Genomic DNA, 18,390 nt, shown 5'->3' on the forward strand with positions numbered 1-18,390 from the left:
CTGCACAGGAGCAGCAAATGGCTGCCTGTCTGACCTGCTGAGCATAGACAGTCCAGAAGGAATAGAACTCTGATTCACAGAGATGTAAAGACAGCAGGTGCCTACAAGTCATGAGCTGATGACAAAAAGCCAGAGCCGAGCCGAAGGCTCCCAGAATGTCCAGCAACTGTGGCATGATTACAGTAGGACTTTTACAGAATCCAAGTGGAAAAAAACGTCCATGTAAGGAGTGTCTATATCACATTATACGGACACACTACCATTACATACAAACAAAACACGCACAAATGCCCCAACTGACTTGTATTACAGAATGTGCAAGGGAGAGAAGTAAGTGCGCTGCCCAAAAGGTGCCAAAACCACCAAAAAATAATAAAACTTTCCCTTTGATTCAATCAATGACTGACAGATTTTGTACAACACTCAGACTGCTCTGTCTTCTATACATAATTATCCTTTTGAAAACTCCCTTGCCATATGTTGTACATAGACAGAACGCCTGAAACAAGACCTAGTGTAAAAACTTCCTTGCCATAATGTACACATAGGATGCTTAATAGAATGCCTGGCTGCCAGGACCTTTCTGTAACTCATTGCAGAAGAGTAGCATGCCAAGCAGCCTTGCAAACAATAGATTCCCAGCATAGATGTCCATAAAAAACTTTTGTTTGTTTTACACCCACTCCTTGGGATTCATGCATGCATCCAATAACTTCCACTCTTCAGAACCTTCCTCAGGGTGCTGCAATACATCAAATTAAGGACATCTTATCAAGTATTTTAACATACTAAATCATTTTGCACAGTTTTCTCAGCTACCTGTGCTTTTCAGTCTCTTATCCTTTATGTATTATAGAGTGCTTTCAACTTGCTTACACATCCATCAGCCTAGTAGACAATTCTGTTTTATAGCCTCAGATACATTGACTGCAATATCAACACTACACTGTGATGGACATAGTCATTTAAAAGAAATTGAAAGGATTATTTGCTACCCCTACAGCAATGTGGGCACTAAATAGAGAGGGGATGGCACGTGCACATGCACTAGAGATGGAAATGTTCTGTATGGCTGATTACAAAAGTTGCACATGCAAAGCTGAAAGTGCAAACAGTCTTAAGGTGAAAGTCGAGACATTACTTACATGATCATATTCCCATCTCGCTGTCAAAGGGAGAGACATAAGAATACTTTCTATGCGTCCGCCAGTTTTCAATCCAAAAGTTGTTCCCCGATCATACACCTAGCAAGATATTTAACCATAAGTTTAGAGTCATCACCTGATTATAAGCAGGTTTGCTGTTACATATGGATGTCAGGAACCGTATTTCCAGCACAATTATAATAAAGAAGGAAAAGCACCCAATACATGCATTTAAAACATTCAAGGACCAGAGAACCAATAGTTACAGGCAAAAGCATGGTAATCAGACTACAGCCAATAGATGGGATGCACAGCAGAGAAGGATCGTAATCTGTTGCCTGAATTGAGTAAAGATATGGGCTTAGCACAAAGTATTATCTTGACTCCAGCCAGCACTCTCTCTCTCCCTATTGGCTAACCAAAAGTGTGCTTGGCCTAACTATACCGTCTAGTCAGAACTTCTAGTCAAAAAGGTCAAAGTCTATCGACACTTCTAGGCATGTATGTACAGCCACTCAAGCATGAATGATAGGATGCACAACAAATGGAAGTCAATTAGATTCTGAAGAAACATTTTTAACAAAATCAGCCATTATAGTCATGAGCCAAAATGGCTCTTACAATTGGGAGGTGAGTCACATGGCACTCCTAAGTATTAAGCTCTATGTTTGTTTGCTATCATGGTAGAGTTTTGCAGGCTGATCTAAACGTGGGTATAATAGGTTGTACAGACGGTTGGTTGGAAGTAAGTACCATCTAAGATCCACAGATGACAGGGTAGAAGGTAGGATGTAAGTTGTGAACATGCAATTTTTGCTTAGGCGAGGTTCCTTGGCAACAAATTCACAAAATCCCCTGCTGACATTACAATCCCTTGGACAGCCATGCAGCTGACACAAACTGTATAGCCACATGCCCACTAGACCTGCAGTAGTAACCTTCGTGGCAAAAACAAAAAGATTCTCAGACAATATTCTGACTCCAAGCAACATCACCTCTTTCAGGCAACATTTTCATGGATTTATCACCATTCCTTTCCATCTTCCTCTCTGCTACCACTACAGTATGTCTCAGTTTCTGCATAGGAGATGCTATGAAACCAGCAGAACAGACTGCCCTACAGCTCAAACGCTGCATGAAAGAGAGCTTGAGACAATTCTGCAGGTTATATCAGCAGTAACATGCTGCCTTCACAGGGCATCTCCTCGCAAGTTCAACCTGCACATGACCCGTAGCAAACAGGACAGCTGCTGTCCCAATTGAAATTTGCTGACATTAGCCCAAGCCCTTCGTCTGGCATTTAACCATCAGTGGATGGAATAGGCTCTCATCAAAACTTACCCTCAAGAAACTCGGGTAGCTTCGAGGCAAAAAACGCTCACGTTGTAGATACATAGGAGAAGTCTTAATAGAATCAGCATACACGTCTAAATTTTTAACCTTCCATCTAGAGCACACTGAACCATAACAGAAATAATCAAAACTCCTTCACGTAAAAGAAATCTGGACTTGAGAGCTCCAAGGATGTGGATCGTGTATTACAAGACTTTATTGACCTTGCTCTATAATCTGACACCGTCCAAATTAATTCCCTACAACGAGAAACTTGATATCACAAGCACAAAAATTTGAAATACTACCAGATTGAATTCGACATAACGGCCTCTTCTAAGTTGTTGCCAGGCTTTATTCTCTGCAGAAAAGGGAGTGTCTTTCCTTCTCTCTATTAGTGGAATATAAGCTGGTATCACAGAATTGGCGCACTCTGGCACAAAAATATATTCTTAACTGGATCAGAATGAATAGAAACTGAGAACTAATTACTTTCTCAAGCAAAAACCATGATCAATAGAATAAACATAACACAGCCCCCAATAGTAGAATGTACAAGGGTTTCCTACCATTAAATTATCATGCTATACCATAGAAGTAAACATAAATCAACCAAAACCCAATATGCAACATTCTACAAGCTCACTCATCTAAAGTGAGCTGTCAAACCCAAACGAAAAATCATAAATACCTGTTGCAAAAGTAAAAAGTTCATCAGGGTCTCTATCGTTTAAGTCGTCAAAAAATATCCCTCCAATTCCCCTCCTCTCACCACGATGCTGCATAGTAATAAACCCAGTATCAACAATCACACAAGAAAAGCATTTCAGTGTACCAAATAATTCCAGTAAAGCAGGCAAAATTTTCTCAGGGCAGGGCAGTTAGACCATCAGATCATATCCATCCACAATACTTGGTTTCCAATCAAAACTATGGGTCAAAGGGCACATGACACTTACAAGATTTCTTCAAATACGAATCCTGACATGGACTTGAAATCCTAGAGGCCGCACTTGCCTCAATGTGCCATGGAATAGATAGCAAAACAAACCATGGAAGGGTTTGGTGAAAGAAATGGAAAATGCTACTTAAGGGTGAACATTTGACATCATTCAAATAGCATTGCATGTTGAAACTTCAAATACTCATACAGTAAAGAGCACACCGCTTACATTACAAGAAACAAAAATCTCTTCAGACAATTTTTATTAATGTAGAGCTCATTTATGCAATCAGAATGATAAGAATCGACTGTGGCATCACTTGAATGGCATCAACTATCCATACTTCTAATCATTCAGACATTAAGAGTTCCTAATCCTTGAGACAAGAGAGTGCACATCTTAGATCACGGCAACAACAAAAATCTGATACTTTTTATGACTATTATAAAGTAAAACTACCACCAAGAGAAAAGAGTAAGTAAAATCCATGGACAGCCAACCTTGATGAGGAAATAGTCATCACACCAACTCTTAAACTTTGGATAAAATGCAGAATCGAATTTGTCACAAGCTTCTTTTTGAACCTGTAAGAAGAAAAACCAATACCCAGTCCCACCCGCCAAAAAAAATGTAAAACGGCAGAAGTCAGGATGACAATCTACTAGCAGTTTGTATGGATTTCCAAATGTTAGAAAGCAACCCACAGCTAAAGCCTAAAGCAAATATGAGGAAAGACTGTCTTGTTCAAAATCCTAGTTTTCAGCACCAAGCCATTATCAACTCTTTTCACTCAAACTTTTGATGCTATGGAACACAAAAAATCTGAATCTCGCAACGTTACCAGTTCTATTCCCCCTATCCTTATTCCAGCAAACTTATAAGTTTGAATCAGAAGTTACATGAGAGTATTGAAAAGAATGTCTCACCTCATGTAAAAGGAAACTTTTCTTCTTGCAACGACCTAGCAAGGGCAACTGATAATAAGAGATCTGATGGTTTGGTCATGCACAGCTCAATGCTTGAGGTGAATCACGCCCCAACCCCCACCTCCCCAAAAAAAGGTATCCTCTTCCCCCTCTTTATTCCTCTTTTTTTGAATAAAGGTTGCAAGAGAGGTGAGTCGCTCCCCCTCTCCCCAACAAGAGCATCCCTTCCCCCCTTTCTCCCTTCTTTTTATGTCAAATACTAAAGCTCATGCACTGCTCAATCCTAGAGGTGAATCACCCCAGAGTGTCCCCTGAGCCCTCCCCATCTGAACCTTCCACTCTTCTTTTCTGTAAAGATTGTTGAAATAAAGAATATTCAGATGTACCAGGGGCCATCCTGCCAGCAAACAAAAGCATGCACACGGCAATGGAACAGTTCAATGTGCCACCTGGAAACCTGCAGGGAAAAAAGAAACATGCTACAGCCTTATCCTTGAAAATGAACACGCCTAAACCAGAGAAATCATGTAGGGACACAAGTGGAGTAGAACACAATCTCCATCTGTGGAGCAGTCACCTTTGGGAGGACAACATGTGCAGGTGCCATAGAACCCACTTGCCACAACAAAAATCCTAAATTTGACCCATATGCATTTCTCATTGTGCATGTTTGCCAAAGTCTGGTCCATTTAATGAAACAAAAACAGACAGGGATGCTGTAGCTTGACAGCATCTTCACAGAAGCCCAAACACAACTCCTACTGCCAGCAATGAACTAAATTTGATGGCATATAAAAAGGAATCACGAAGGGTGAGCCAATCAGCTGTGTGGCTGCAATCAATGCGGCAGGCTGCATTGATGGCACCAACTGCAGGAATTCATCTAAAGCTGTAAAACACTGCAGAATCTTCAGTCCGGCAGATCCCAAGATAGCAAAACTAGCAGCAACTGTAGCAGTGTGAGCACACAACAATTAATGTTCTTGGAGTCATGTTGATCAGCCAAGGCCCAACATGCAGCAGTCCTTGCATTTGAAGCTAACACGTGTAGCAGCAGATGATGATGCTAAGCAGTAGAACAACAGCACCTCTCTCCAAAATTAGTTGTGTGTGCGCAAAAGGGTAAAGGTAAACGTAGCATCTCGGAGGGAGCTCAAGCCTAACAACCACAGTCATTGATGGTGATGATCATGATGTCAAGATATGTGATGATGCAAAGAGACAGCAGGTTTTGCAAAGAGAAATAGTGTGTGTACAGCAAACATTGAGCAGGTTCTCTTCCGCCTCAAGAGAAGTGGCAGTAGGAGGGGAGGGCTCGCCAGCTGAGCTGACCCATTACCCCCCTTTTGAAGCTGTTGGTGCCATCAGATTTGTCATCAAAGCTACGAATCGGAAGATACATTTCAGCTGATTTTCTCTCTTTCTACAGCATTCTCTCATCTCCTCCAATCTATGCTCTCTCATCTCCTCCAATCTATGCTCAAGTATTCTCAGCAATTCTCAGCCATGGGTAGCAGAGTACAGCCAAATTTGGTGGACAGCAGAGAGTTTACTGCTGTAAACCCTAAATTACAGCAGTAATTAGGGTTTAGCAGCCACCTTGGAACCTGTGCCATCAATCAAAGGCATTGTACACTGAAATCAGCACAGAAAATTCGTGGAATTGTGAGCATTTCAGATGCCAGCCCATCTATTGTGAATTTGGGGCAACATTTGGCCAGCCAAGGGTCAAATTGGAGAAGAAGTCCTGGGGTGAATCAAGAGGCAAATGACCCAAAAGGCTTGCTGGTCATTTATGACAGCAAGAGGAATTGGTTAGCAAGAGGAGATTGAAGAATCTCGAGTTATACTCCTTCCAATTGAATGAAAGCTAAAGAAAAACCACAAGGGGCGCCAATTTTGGGGCCAACAAGGTGTCTACTATCCAAGAATGTTATGGTAAAGTGTGTATTTCATTTTATGTGCATTTATTTATTGCTGTAACTAACTCTTAAATCAGGTTATCACCACCCATTCCAAGAAGGAAGGCTGGTTTCAGAGTGTATCACATGCCTAACAAGGAGAAGGCCGATACTCCCCTCACCGCTCTCTCTCTCCTAAGTCTTTGGAATATCCACCACGGCCAACTCAATGAGTGAGTCTAGTAGTGAAGCAATCTCCTCTACAAAGGGTGAAGTCTCAATAGATAGGGGCTCCAAAAATACCGGAGCTGGTCCATAACTGTCACCTAGATCTCCAAGGACTAGATGCTCAACACTCCCCTATGCAATTGGACAAGGAGAAGGCCGATACTCCCCTCACCGCTCTCTCTCTTCTAAGTCTCTGGAATATCCACCACGGCCAACTCAATGAGTGAGTCTGGTAGTGAAGCAATCTCCTCTACGAAGGGTCAAGTCTCAATAGATAGGGGCTCCAAAAATACCGGAGCTGGTCCATAACTGTCACCTAGATCTCCAAGGACCGGATGCTCAACACTCCCCTATGCAATTGGAAACTCCACGAACGGAATATCTCGACTCATGTATATCTCTCGTAAAGCAAGATCATAAAGCATGTATGCTTGGGACTACAAGTATCCTACAAACGCTTGTCTTTTGGAAGTTGGCTCAAACTTGTCTCTCTTCTTCTTCAAGATGTTAACATAAGCATCACACCCAAACACCCTAAAATAAGAGACACCCAACTTTTGTCCAAAGTAAACCTCAAAAGGTGTCATACCAACCACAATCAATATAGGGGATCGATTGAGGATGTGGACAATGGTGGCCACTGCTTTGGCCCATGGGTATTGAGGGGTTTGCTGATGCTCCATCATAGTCTACACCATTTCAATCACAATACAATTATTCCGCTCCAATATGCCATTCTCCTGAGGTTTATTCATGTTGACAAACTCCTAGTGGATGCCACGATCTACACAAAAATGAGTTGGGTCATGGAAAACAAACTCCCCTCCCTTGTCCGAACACAAGTTTTCTACCAAACCTATTCTCATCAAAGATCAACCAATCCTTAAAATGTGAGAATGCTTCGAACTTCAGCTCCGAGAAGTATGCCCACGTCATCCTACTAATATAATTAACAATTTTCACAAGCTCCCTCTTGAGGGATTCTTGTCAGAGTGCAATGATACGGAAGCGTAGGACAAAGACTGAGAGAGTGTAAACACAGAGAGGAGAGAGAGAGAAAAGGAGAGTGTAAACGCAGAAAATCTGCGGTGTAGTATGCTGTGTAAGAGTGCAAAAATACACAAGGGGGCAAAGAAAATATCTGCGTATGTCTCCGACTTGATGACCTCGATCTCCGTCAGCCCGAGCACAGTCTATCTCAGCCAACAGATCTCAAGATTAGAATCTGAAATAATGAATGCTGGAGTGTGCCACAAAACCAGCTATAAATAGCCGAAAAGTAGGAAATAACTACAACAAGTCGGCTGCATTAAATGCAGCTGACTGCACTGAAAAAACTGTCCAACTGCAGTAAACTGTTCGACTGCAGGTTCTGACATGGCACCTATTGACATGGCACTGCCGTCCTCACTGTCCACGAAATGATTGGCTAACACCCCCTCTCAGATCCTGGATGGATCAAAAGATAGGGATCTGGAATGCTGCCGAAAAAAGAGCCTGGGGAAGCGCCTTCGTAAACAAATCTACAAGATTATCCTCCGTCTTGCAATACTCCACATCCATGGTCCCATCCAGAAGCTTCTCCCGAATGAAGTGATACTGGATCTCAATGTGCTTCGTCCGGGCTTGGAATACAGGATTCCGTACCAAGGCAATGCAACTCTCATTGTCGCACCGCAAAAGAGTAGGACGAGTCTGGAGGTAGCCAAGCTCCTCCAACAATCTTCGAAGCCACACAACCTTACATGTGGTGGAAGATGCAGCCTAATGCTCCGCCTCAGTAGAAGAAAGGGCGACCGTGAGTTGTTTCTTGCTACTCCAAGAGATAACACATGTACCCAAGATAAAACAATAGCTTGTAGTAGACCGTCGGTGGTCCATATCGCCAACCCAATCCGAGTCACTCCAACCTGCAAGAACCAAATCTGAAGCATCTGTACCTGCGGGATAAGAAATCCCGAAATCAAAGGTTCCCCTCAAATACCGAAGAATCCTCACGGAAGCCTGCCAATGCACCTCTTTGGGTTCCGTCAAGAACCCTGCCAAAAGACCCACAACAAAACAAAGATCAACACGAGGGTTGAGAAGCCAAATCAAGGATCCAATCAACTGACGGTAACGTGAAGCATCCATCATGGGAGAATCTGAGTGTGAAGTGGCCTTCCAATTTGGATCCATAGTAGTAATGGGTCGGCAAGTCTCCATCTCAAAAGTCACCAAGAGCTCCTGAATGCACCTCTGCTGAGAGATAAAAATCGCCCTCTGAGACTGATAAATCTCGTGACCCAAGAAGAAATGAAGAAGCCCCAAATCCGTCATCTCAAATGCTGTCTTGGTCTCTTGGACCTTCTGTGCATGATCCCCTGTCAAAATCACATCATCAACATACAACACAAACAACACACAACAACCTCGAAAGTGTGCATATAAAGCTACGGATTGGCCGTAGAGCGGCGATATCCCAGCTTCGACTGAAGAAACGTGCTTGAGGCCATACAAAGCCTTTTTCAACCTGTAAACTTTCCCATCTGAGGATCCAAAGCCAGGAGGCTGCTCAACATAGATCTCCTCCTGCAAGTCACCATTCAAAAAGGCCAACTTTACATCCAACTGATAAACAGGCCAGCCAAGGCAAGAACAGCGCGAATAGTTGCCATACAAGCAGTGGGGGCAAAAGTATCATGAAAATCAATGCCTGGGTGTGCTGAGCAAAACCTTTAGCAACAAGGCAAGCCTTATGCTTATCCAAAGAAGCATCGCTAAGGTACTTGCTCTTGAAGACCCACTCGACATCAATCACCTTCTTGTGAGAGGGACGAGGCACAAGAGACTAAGTGCCATTCCTCTCAAGAGCCTCCAACTCGGCTTCCATGGCCTTCCACCAATGATCAAACTGCAAAGCCTCCTTCACTGAAGTGGGCTCGCGATCCTACATAACACGGGTCAGCAAACAATAGTCAGAGCAAACAAGCTCCGAAGAACGTGCCTGGATCCTCCGTGACCTCCGCGGTCCATCCTGCGGTTCCCACTCCTCAGGGACCCCCTCAATCCCTGAATCTCAGAGTGTCACGGGCCCAACAAGGAGGACGACGAACCTCTCCCCATCGCTCTCCATCTACTGAAGACTCAGGAACATCCACCGGCGGCAGAAGCTCCTCGAGGGTTGCCGGTGGAAGAGAAGACTCTGAATCAAAAGAAGAATCTCCATCAAGAGGTGTTGGCTCCAAAGGAACTGTCTCGGGAGCCCAACTCTCCCCTGGATCTCCAAGGACGGGGTGCTCTTCACCCCCCTCTGTGGCCGGAACTTCCACGAACCGCACATCTCGACTCGTGTAGACATCCCACTTGACGAGATCAAACAAACGATAACCTTGGGATTGGAAGCTATAACCAACAAAAACCTGTCGTCGAGAAGCCGCCTCAAACTTATCACGCTGCGCCTTCGGAATGTGCACATAAGCATCACACCCAAAGATCTTGAAATAAGAGACGTCCCTAAGTAAGCCTCAAAAGGTGTCATCCTGTCAACAGCCGAAGTGGGAGATCGATTGAGGATGTAAACTGCAGTAGCCACTGCCTCAGCCCACAGAAACTGAGGTGTCTGTCGGTGCTCCATCATGGTGCGTACCATCTCTATCGCACTTCGGTTCTTCCGCTCTAAAATGCCATTCTCTTGGGGAGTGTTGGTGTTAGCAAGCTCTTGGTGAATGCCCCTATCTGCACAAAAACAAGCAAACTCATTAGACATAAATTCACCTCCCTTGTCTAAACACAAGGTCTTTAGTCGTCGGCCAGAATGGTTCTCCTCAAAGAGAAGCCAATCCTTGAAGTGAGAGAAAGCCTCCGACTTCAAAGTCAAAAAATAGGCCCAAGTCATCCTGTTGTAGTCATCTACGATCAACATGAAGTACAAGCTCCCCTTCAGGGACTTGGTCCTCATTGGGCCACAAAGATCCATAGATACAAGCTCCATGGGCATAGTTGCACTCGTACGTAGTACGAACTGATTCGTACTATACGGTTCATACCGTACCGTACTGTACGAATTTGTACCAAAAAACAAGCACTTTTTTTTTCTTTTTTTTCTTTTCTTTTTGGGTGTGGTTGTTGTTGTTAGTGGTGGTTTGGGTTGTTGACTGTTGTTATTGTGGTAGTGGTGGTGATTTTGTAGCCTTCATCAATCAACCAAGAAAGGGGGATGGAAGCTTGATTAGACTCCTCATACATGTTTTGTTATGATTTATCCTAGAGCCAAAGGCCATACATAAGGTTTTCAAGCAGTTCCAAACGTTTCTAATTGATGTCCCATCATTTTTCACAATATGTTAGCGTCATCAATAAATAAATTCAACACCATTTGAGAATCATCAAGTAGCTTAATCCTATTGATTTTACCTTTGTTCACAGCTCATTTTGCACCACCCAACCCAAAGCATTAGTACACATTGCTAATAAAACTAGGCCAGAGGATAGCTTGGCCTAATGTACCTTCTGAGAGTACACGAATTAGTGAATGTACCATCCGTAGCTACTTTAGCCTTAGCAATGCCAAACAAAACCATAACAAAATTCATAAATCTTTTACCAAAACCTTTGGTGGTTTGTTTGGTAATTGTTGGTCTCACAGGTCATTTTGGCCTCTTATAGACATTAATAAAGCATCTCATGTCATTTCATCTCTCTCTCTCTCTCTCTCTCTCTCTCTCTCTCTCTCTCTCTCTCAAGCATACATGCCTCTTATTTGTATGATCATTCATGTATGATGTATCCATTCCTATGTATGTACTTGTAAGTTGTAGCACATGTTGCGCATGCGGCATATACCATAGAGGTTTTGGCGTATTACCCTCAAGTATTCATCTTATATACTCCAATAGCATTGCTATTTAGACTTTAAACATCTGTTCTATCATCTATAGTTTAAAATAATGAAGTTTTTAAAAAAATTCGTACTAATATTGTACCGTTCCTTATAAAATCGTAAGGTACCATTTAGTACCGTATTTTATTATACCGTATCGTACTGTACTTTTCGTACCTGACAACTATGTCCATGGGTGAAGTAGACCGCCTAGAAGCTTTGTTGGGAATCGCATCCCGATGCAGTTTCCCACAAATACAGGAGACACATGGCTGATGGCTCACCACTATGTTCGGCAAACATCGGACAAATGACCCTTGCGATGCCTTCCGAAGGTACTCGTAGTTCAGGTGGCCAAACCGAGCACACCAGAGATCGAACTGTGTCTGAGAAGTAAGAAGAAGAGAAGTAAGAGCTGAAGAAGACTTCAATTTGTAGACGCCATTCTCCTCATACCTTGCAAAGAGAACCTTCCTCGATCCACGATCAAGGACTCGAACAGTATCACTGTCAAACTCCACCAAGAGACCAAGACCACAAATCTTATGGACCAAAAGTAAATGATACCCCAAACCTGGCACATGCAACATCTCACAGGTGTGGATACCACCACGTCCATCTGGAATAAGCTGCATCTCACCCTGCTCAGCAATAGACACAGAAGAGTTATCTCCAATGAGAATATGCCCACGCGAAGGTCGCAAATGGGCAACACCAACAGAAGGAGTCATGTGCCATGAGACCCCACTATCCACAATCCACTCTCGAGCCTGGGGAGCTGTCATCGCAGCATTAGAAGTCTTCAATGTAGAGTTCTCAATGACTGCTAAGTGTAGAAAAGCAGCTGATCAGAATACAACCACCGCTCCAGAATCCTTCGTGTCCTTCTCAGTATGCTTCTTGTCTTTGTCGGAGCGATCCTTCTTCCAATGACCGGTCTTTCCATAAATATGGCAAATCGATTCCTTCTCCTTGTCCTTCTTGAATTTGTTGTCCTCCTTCTTCTTTTGGTCCTTCCCCTTCTTCTGAGAGGCTTGACCGACCAATGCCTCCAATTTGGAAGCATTATGTCCCTTCAATTGTTCCTCCTAGTCCAAGACCATAGAAACCAACTCTTCCCACCGAAGAGTCAACTCCCGCCCTAATGCAATAAGAGCGGAATAAAAAGTATCGAACCATGGCGGCAACTGGGATAGTAAAGTGATCGCCATGTCTTCGAAGGAAATAGGCTTCCCCGCATTTTGAACCTGCATCTGAAGCTGCCGAAGCTTGGTGATGTGTTCCCCAAGCAAAGAAGACTTATTCACGGACAAAGTCCGCATCTGCACCTCCAAAGAAATCCTCTTCATTAGGGTCATCCGGTTGTACATCTGGTCAAGCTCCAGTCATATCTCACGAGTCACCGTCAAGTGCTCGATGTGAGCTATCACGGCTGTGGAGCAAGACAAAAACAGAAAAGATCGAATCCTAGCATTCAGTTTGTCCCAATGGGACTGGACTTAGTCAACTCCACACGAGCATTGGAAAAGAGTTTGGACTCATCCCTCACCGAGGACCTGTTAATCTCCTCAATCACCAATTCCGCCAAATCATAGGACTCCAAAATGGCCAACATCATCACCCCCCAAATGCAATAATTGTCACCATCAAGCTTTTAATCCGATGGAAGAGCTGGTAGGATAGACACCTTCCTATCCATGATCACTTCGAACTCCAAATCAGTCTCTATAGACATGTTAACCTGCAATACCTGCACAAACGCAAAATCAGCCCCCTCTGACTGTGAAAACGCAGCCTTCTAGGGCTGGTTCCTCCGCTGCCCAAACCTTCCTCACCAGCCGAAGGCGATGAAAAGGTAAAATCTGTAATGGAAGGCCTCAAACGCAGCGTTCCTTCCCTTAGAACAGCAATAACCTACAGCAAATTCACCGATTAGACTCCATTCCCGCACGCCCACGCTCGCTTCAACCTTGATCTAATGCGCAGCCCTCCCGCTCGCCCTCGAATCCCAGAAACGCAGTCTTGTGTTACGCTGAAATCTCCTCTTCAAATAGGTTTAACCCTCAGTGTCCATCTTCACGGCTCTGATACCATGTCACAATGCAGCGATGCGGAAGCGTAGGACAAAGACTGAGAGAGTGAACACACAAAGAAGAGAGAGAGAGAGAGAGAGAGAGAAAAGGAGACAGTGTAAACGCAGAAAATCTGCAATGTAGTATGATGTATAAGAGTGCAAAAATACACAAGGGGGTAGAGGAAATATCTACATATATCTCCGACTTGATGACCTCGATCTCTGTCAGCCCGAACACAGTCTGTCTCAGCCAACAGATCTCAAGAGCAGAATCTGAAATAATGAATGCTGGAGTGACTGCAATAAAAAAACTATCCGACTGCAGTAACCTGTCTGACTGCAGGTGCTGATGTGGTACCTCTACTGATGTGGCACTGCTGTCCTCACTGTCCAAGAAATGACTGGCTAAGAATTCTATCTACATCTGTCCACATAAGTCCGTCAAAACAAGCTCCAAGGGCTCCTTAGCCTGTCTTAAAGCCTTGCTGAGAATAGCACTCTATGCTACTTGCCACAAATACAATTTCACATGGTGGGTGGCTCACCCCAATCTCTCACAATCCATGCACAGGCTAACCACAAGGTGGCTTTTGAAGGTGCTCACAGTTGAAGTAGCCAAACCAAGCATGCCATAGCTCAGTCTAAGTCTAAGAATAAAGAAGAGAAGAAAAGGCAAATAAAAACCACATCTTGTAGACTCCATTCTCCTCCTTACCTGCATAAACAACCTATCAAGATACCCCATCAAGAACTCAAAAAGAGGTCTTATCAAACTTGACTATCAAACCAAGAGCATGAATCTTGCTCACTAAAAGAAGATGATACCCTAAACTCGGTAATAGAGAACCTCTAATGTGTGGGTACCATCCTACCCATCCCGAATCAGTTGCATATCACCTTTACCTTTGATCGAGTCCAAAGAGTTGTCACCTATGAGATTTTGCCCATGCATTGGACGCATATGAGCAATACCATCTGAAGAAGGATTCATGTAACAAGAAGCGCCAGTATCCACAATCCACTCATGAGACTGTATTACCTCCAAATGGAGGAAGGTGGTTGATAAAGGAGCAACCACCACTCCTGAGTCCTTAGTAGTCTTCTCCTTATTGGTGTCCTTCATATCTTTATCGGGCTGTTATTGTTCTTCCCTTTCTGCTGGAAAGAATAACTTGTGGTCAAAGCCTCTGACTTGGAAGCGTCCAGACCTTTGAGTTGTTCCTCTCTTTCCAAAACCATCGAAACCAACTCCTCCCACTTAAGAGTTCCGATCTACCTTGAAGCAATCAAGGCAGAATAGAATGCACTGAATTAGGGCGATAACTATGAAAGAAGAGTTATTGCCATGTCCTCCACCATAATCACCTTCCCTATGTTCCGAACTTGCATCTGCAATTACCAAAGCATATTGACATGCTCTCACATAGAAGAAGACTTGCTAGGACTCAAAGTCCCCACTAAATCTCCGAAGACACCTGCTTCATCACAATCATCCAATTGTATATTTGATCTAACTCCTCCATCTTCGCTAGCATCATTTACACTTCAAGTCACATTGACAAGGGGCTATTGAAGAACATCAACGTCACCACCTTCAACTGCAATCAAGATGCTGACAAGATCAGAAGGAACAACAATTACCTCTTCTTCTTCCTTCTCTTCCGAAGTCCATTTTGATAGAAACAACCATGGCCAAGGGCAATGTTACCTACTTGTTATGTTACTTTGCTCGAAGATAGACAATAGAAGATAACACCTCTCTCTCTCTCTCTCTCTCTCTCTCTCTCTCTCTCTCTCTCTCTCTCTCTCTCTCTCTCTCTCTCTCTCTCTCTCTCTCTCTCTCTCTCTCTCTCTCTACACTTGCACTCTATTACTTTGCTCGAAGATGGACAACAGAAGATAGCACCCAAAGTCCAACTAATACCACAATAGCATGCCCCTCTTTTTAATGTACCCCTAGGGAGTCCAGAGTATCAACACTTATTTTTGTTTTGTGTAAACCGGGAAATTTCATAAACATGATGCATGTACCATTTTGGATCTTATAGGTCATCTCAACCCTTTGAAGACACAAATATAGCCCTCATTCCTCCCTCCCTCCCTCCTTAATGGAGCCTTCCCACTAGTGAAGAAATGCCAAATGCAAAATCGAAAGTAAAGTATTTTTATATCATCCATATATGCCATAAACAACACTAATCAAAGAAATGAAAGAGTGTAATGCTTCTCTTCCAATGACCTCCAAAAATCCATCCCAACAATCAATCATTAGGCTTCAAGCACTACTCAATGGAAGCTACTTGAAGTGGAGAGGTATAGGACTATACCCATTATGATAGGCAAAATGTGGAAAAAAATGCAATTTGGTCAAATCATACAAAAACATAAGCAGTCATGTCCTATCTTCCTTTTTCTCAACTAATTCCCAAGCAACAGTCTCCCTACCATAAGCTTTCATAAGACCATCTACCTTGGAAAAGTATCTTGGACATCCAAGCATTCACCGATGGGTTCTTTCAGCATCCTACTCGTCTTTTCAGTTTTCAGGTCATGTTTGCTTTCTTTATAACCCGATGTTTATTTTGTGCCAGCTTATAATAGCAGCCTTGGCAAACTGATCAGTAAGATCTTGAGCTTCGATAAACTTACAATCTCTCCATGGCTCCTCGTCATGAAGGGAAGAGATAGGTCCCAAAGTGGCCATATGCTAAGTCAACGAATCCCATTATGTAACTTCTAGGCACCTTGCATCTCTGATCAACCTTCCCTAAAGATAACGGTCATGCCTCTTAATGGGATGCATGGAACTGAATTATCACACTTTCCACAAGTGAGGTTTAGTTTTGAAAACTTGTTAATGAAAAGGACATGGGACCTTATGGAAATGTTTAGCATCTTCCTCAAAAATGTAGGAGGGTGTCAGATCTGTTCCGCCACCAAACCACCATGCTCTTGGAGCTCCTGCAACACCTGCACAAAGCAGAGACCTTGTTTCTTTTGTCTACTGGCTGAGGAGAGATTAATTATTGGTAATGCAGACAGTAAGAAAATAAACCTTCTGATGAGTCTGTTTCAAAATACCGATAATTGAAGTGCACAGTCGGAGCAAATGGATTTTTTGGATGCATAACCTGCAAGAACATTGCAATAATGAGTTTCATTAAAATAGCATCACATACACTAACACACGCACACCCTGTGCACAACTGCCCATATTAAACAATGCAAATAGTGTACCAACCTAAGCTTCAATAAATGCCTATTTTCTGACATTATGTCCCAGAAAACCTCAAAATTACTGCAATCATCTGGATAGAATGGGTTGGACGATACCATTGAGAGGATGATTTCAGCTAATCTAATAGTAGGTTCCTCTTTAGCTTAGCTTGGTACTTGGGAGTCGGAAACACTCACTGAGCTGATGCCAGATGCAAAGAAAGGGATACGCCCGGCCTTGTTGACGGGAGCCCCATTAGCGTGGCCATTGCCAGTGGCTGCTCGATAAGCCTCAGGCGGCATTGTTCCATAGACAACCGACACATTCACACCTGCTTTCTCCCACACATTGCCATCCTGCAGCACCCTGCTGATGCCTCCACCCCCTCCAGGCCTCACCCACACATCCTCCTTGAATTTGCAACCGTCAACGGCCTCGACCGCACCACAGATGTCATCCTGGGCCTTCCGGATCATCTTCTCGAACTTGGAGCGCATGGACGATGAGGATTCGGAGGCGAGCTGCTCGGCCGCACGGAGGAGGCTGTCAGGTTTCTCCGCCATCATGTGCTCTTGCTCTAGGGCGGGGGGTGAGGAGGAAGCCATGGCCAGGAGGAGGCGAGACTTGGGGAGGGGTGGGGGGGTTCTGGATTGGAAGGAGAGAAACGCAGGGAGCTTCGAGGAAGTAGACGGGCAGGTGGATTGGGAAGGGGAGGGGGAGCAGGCGAGGTGAGAGTGGCGAGTGCAGCCCAAGGTTGCCGCTGCCATAGCCATGTGCGGGAGGGTGAGCAGGGGTCAGAGTTCTCTACTGGGCCAGTGTGTGCTGAGATGATGATGAGAAGAACCAGGGGGCAGCCAACAGCATTCTGTTCCCCTTTTGTATGTCCCGCTCTCTCCTCTTACCTGATAGGTGGCCTACCGATCATTCGGGCCCCATCAGTTAGCACGAGGTTTTTGACATTTTTAATTTATGTATAACAAATACTTTTACTAGGTTATCAGCGCTTAAGCACCAGCTTAGTTTTCCTCGTGTCTTTAAGGAGGGGAGAGTGGTGATCGACGGCCCCCTTTTTGCCCCCATCACATCCGATCATCTGGGCCGTCGATCACGTTGACTGCGAGATATCTGTCTTGTCGCCCAAGTGCCCGGCTCTGAATGTGCCCGGCCCAAATTGTGCCCGGCTCCAAATGTGCCCGGCCCCGAGCGTGCCCGGCCTCGAAAGTGCTCTGTTCCTGGGGTGCCCAGCCCCGGGCGTGCCCGGTCTCGGAAGTGCCCGGATCCTGGGGTGCCCGACCCTGCTTTTATATTTTTTTAAAAAAGGGAACAGAGTTTAAATTCGAATGAAAAAACCGGGCTTGCACCACCTTTGAAGCAACCCAGTACGCGCGCGATATGCATGGAGAAATCGTGCCAAGCTTGATCCAGCTCGATTCGTGCTTGATCTGCAGAGATGGAGAATGCAGTTAACTGAATTCGTACTTGATCCAGCTCGATGCACTGAATGAATGGATAAGGTATATTTGAAAGCTCGCACCACCTTCGAAGCACCCAACATGCATGGAGAATTCGTGCCTTGATTTGGATGCACTGAATGAATGAACAAGGTACATTTGAATGCCTGCACCACCTTCGAAGCACCCAATATGCAACATGCACGGAGAATTCATGCCTTGATTTGGATTCGTGTGTGATCTGGATGGAGAATGCAACTGAAATCGTGCTTGTTCTGTATGCACTGAAGGGATAAGGTACATTTAAATGC

At 44.2% G+C, this 18,390-nt stretch overlaps 1 protein-coding gene across 1 annotated transcript; it reads right to left on the bottom strand.

Annotated features, from left to right (window-relative positions):
* Nucleotides 1-368: 368 nt before the first annotated feature.
* On the bottom strand, nucleotides 369-17,491 carry LOC148026951 (oxygen-dependent coproporphyrinogen-III oxidase, chloroplastic-like). Its single transcript, XM_087691489.1, has 8 exons — nucleotides 16,826-17,491; nucleotides 16,467-16,542; nucleotides 16,287-16,381; nucleotides 3,922-4,005; nucleotides 3,169-3,256; nucleotides 2,786-2,910; nucleotides 1,146-1,244; nucleotides 369-742 (listed from the first exon to the last, which is right to left on the bottom strand). Exons 1-8 carry the CDS (start codon nucleotides 17,399-17,401, stop codon nucleotides 674-676), a joined length of 1,212 nt encoding a protein of 403 aa, XP_087547615.1. The 5' UTR covers nucleotides 17,402-17,491; the 3' UTR covers nucleotides 369-673.
* Between the last annotated feature and the right edge of the window lie 899 nt (nucleotides 17,492-18,390).

This window comes from Lygodium microphyllum, chromosome 13 (genome assembly GCF_053477565.2).
Source record: "Lygodium microphyllum isolate KBCC chromosome 13, Lygodium_microphyllum_v1.1.10, whole genome shotgun sequence".
Classification (NCBI taxonomy): Eukaryota; Viridiplantae; Streptophyta; class Polypodiopsida; order Schizaeales; family Lygodiaceae; genus Lygodium; species Lygodium microphyllum.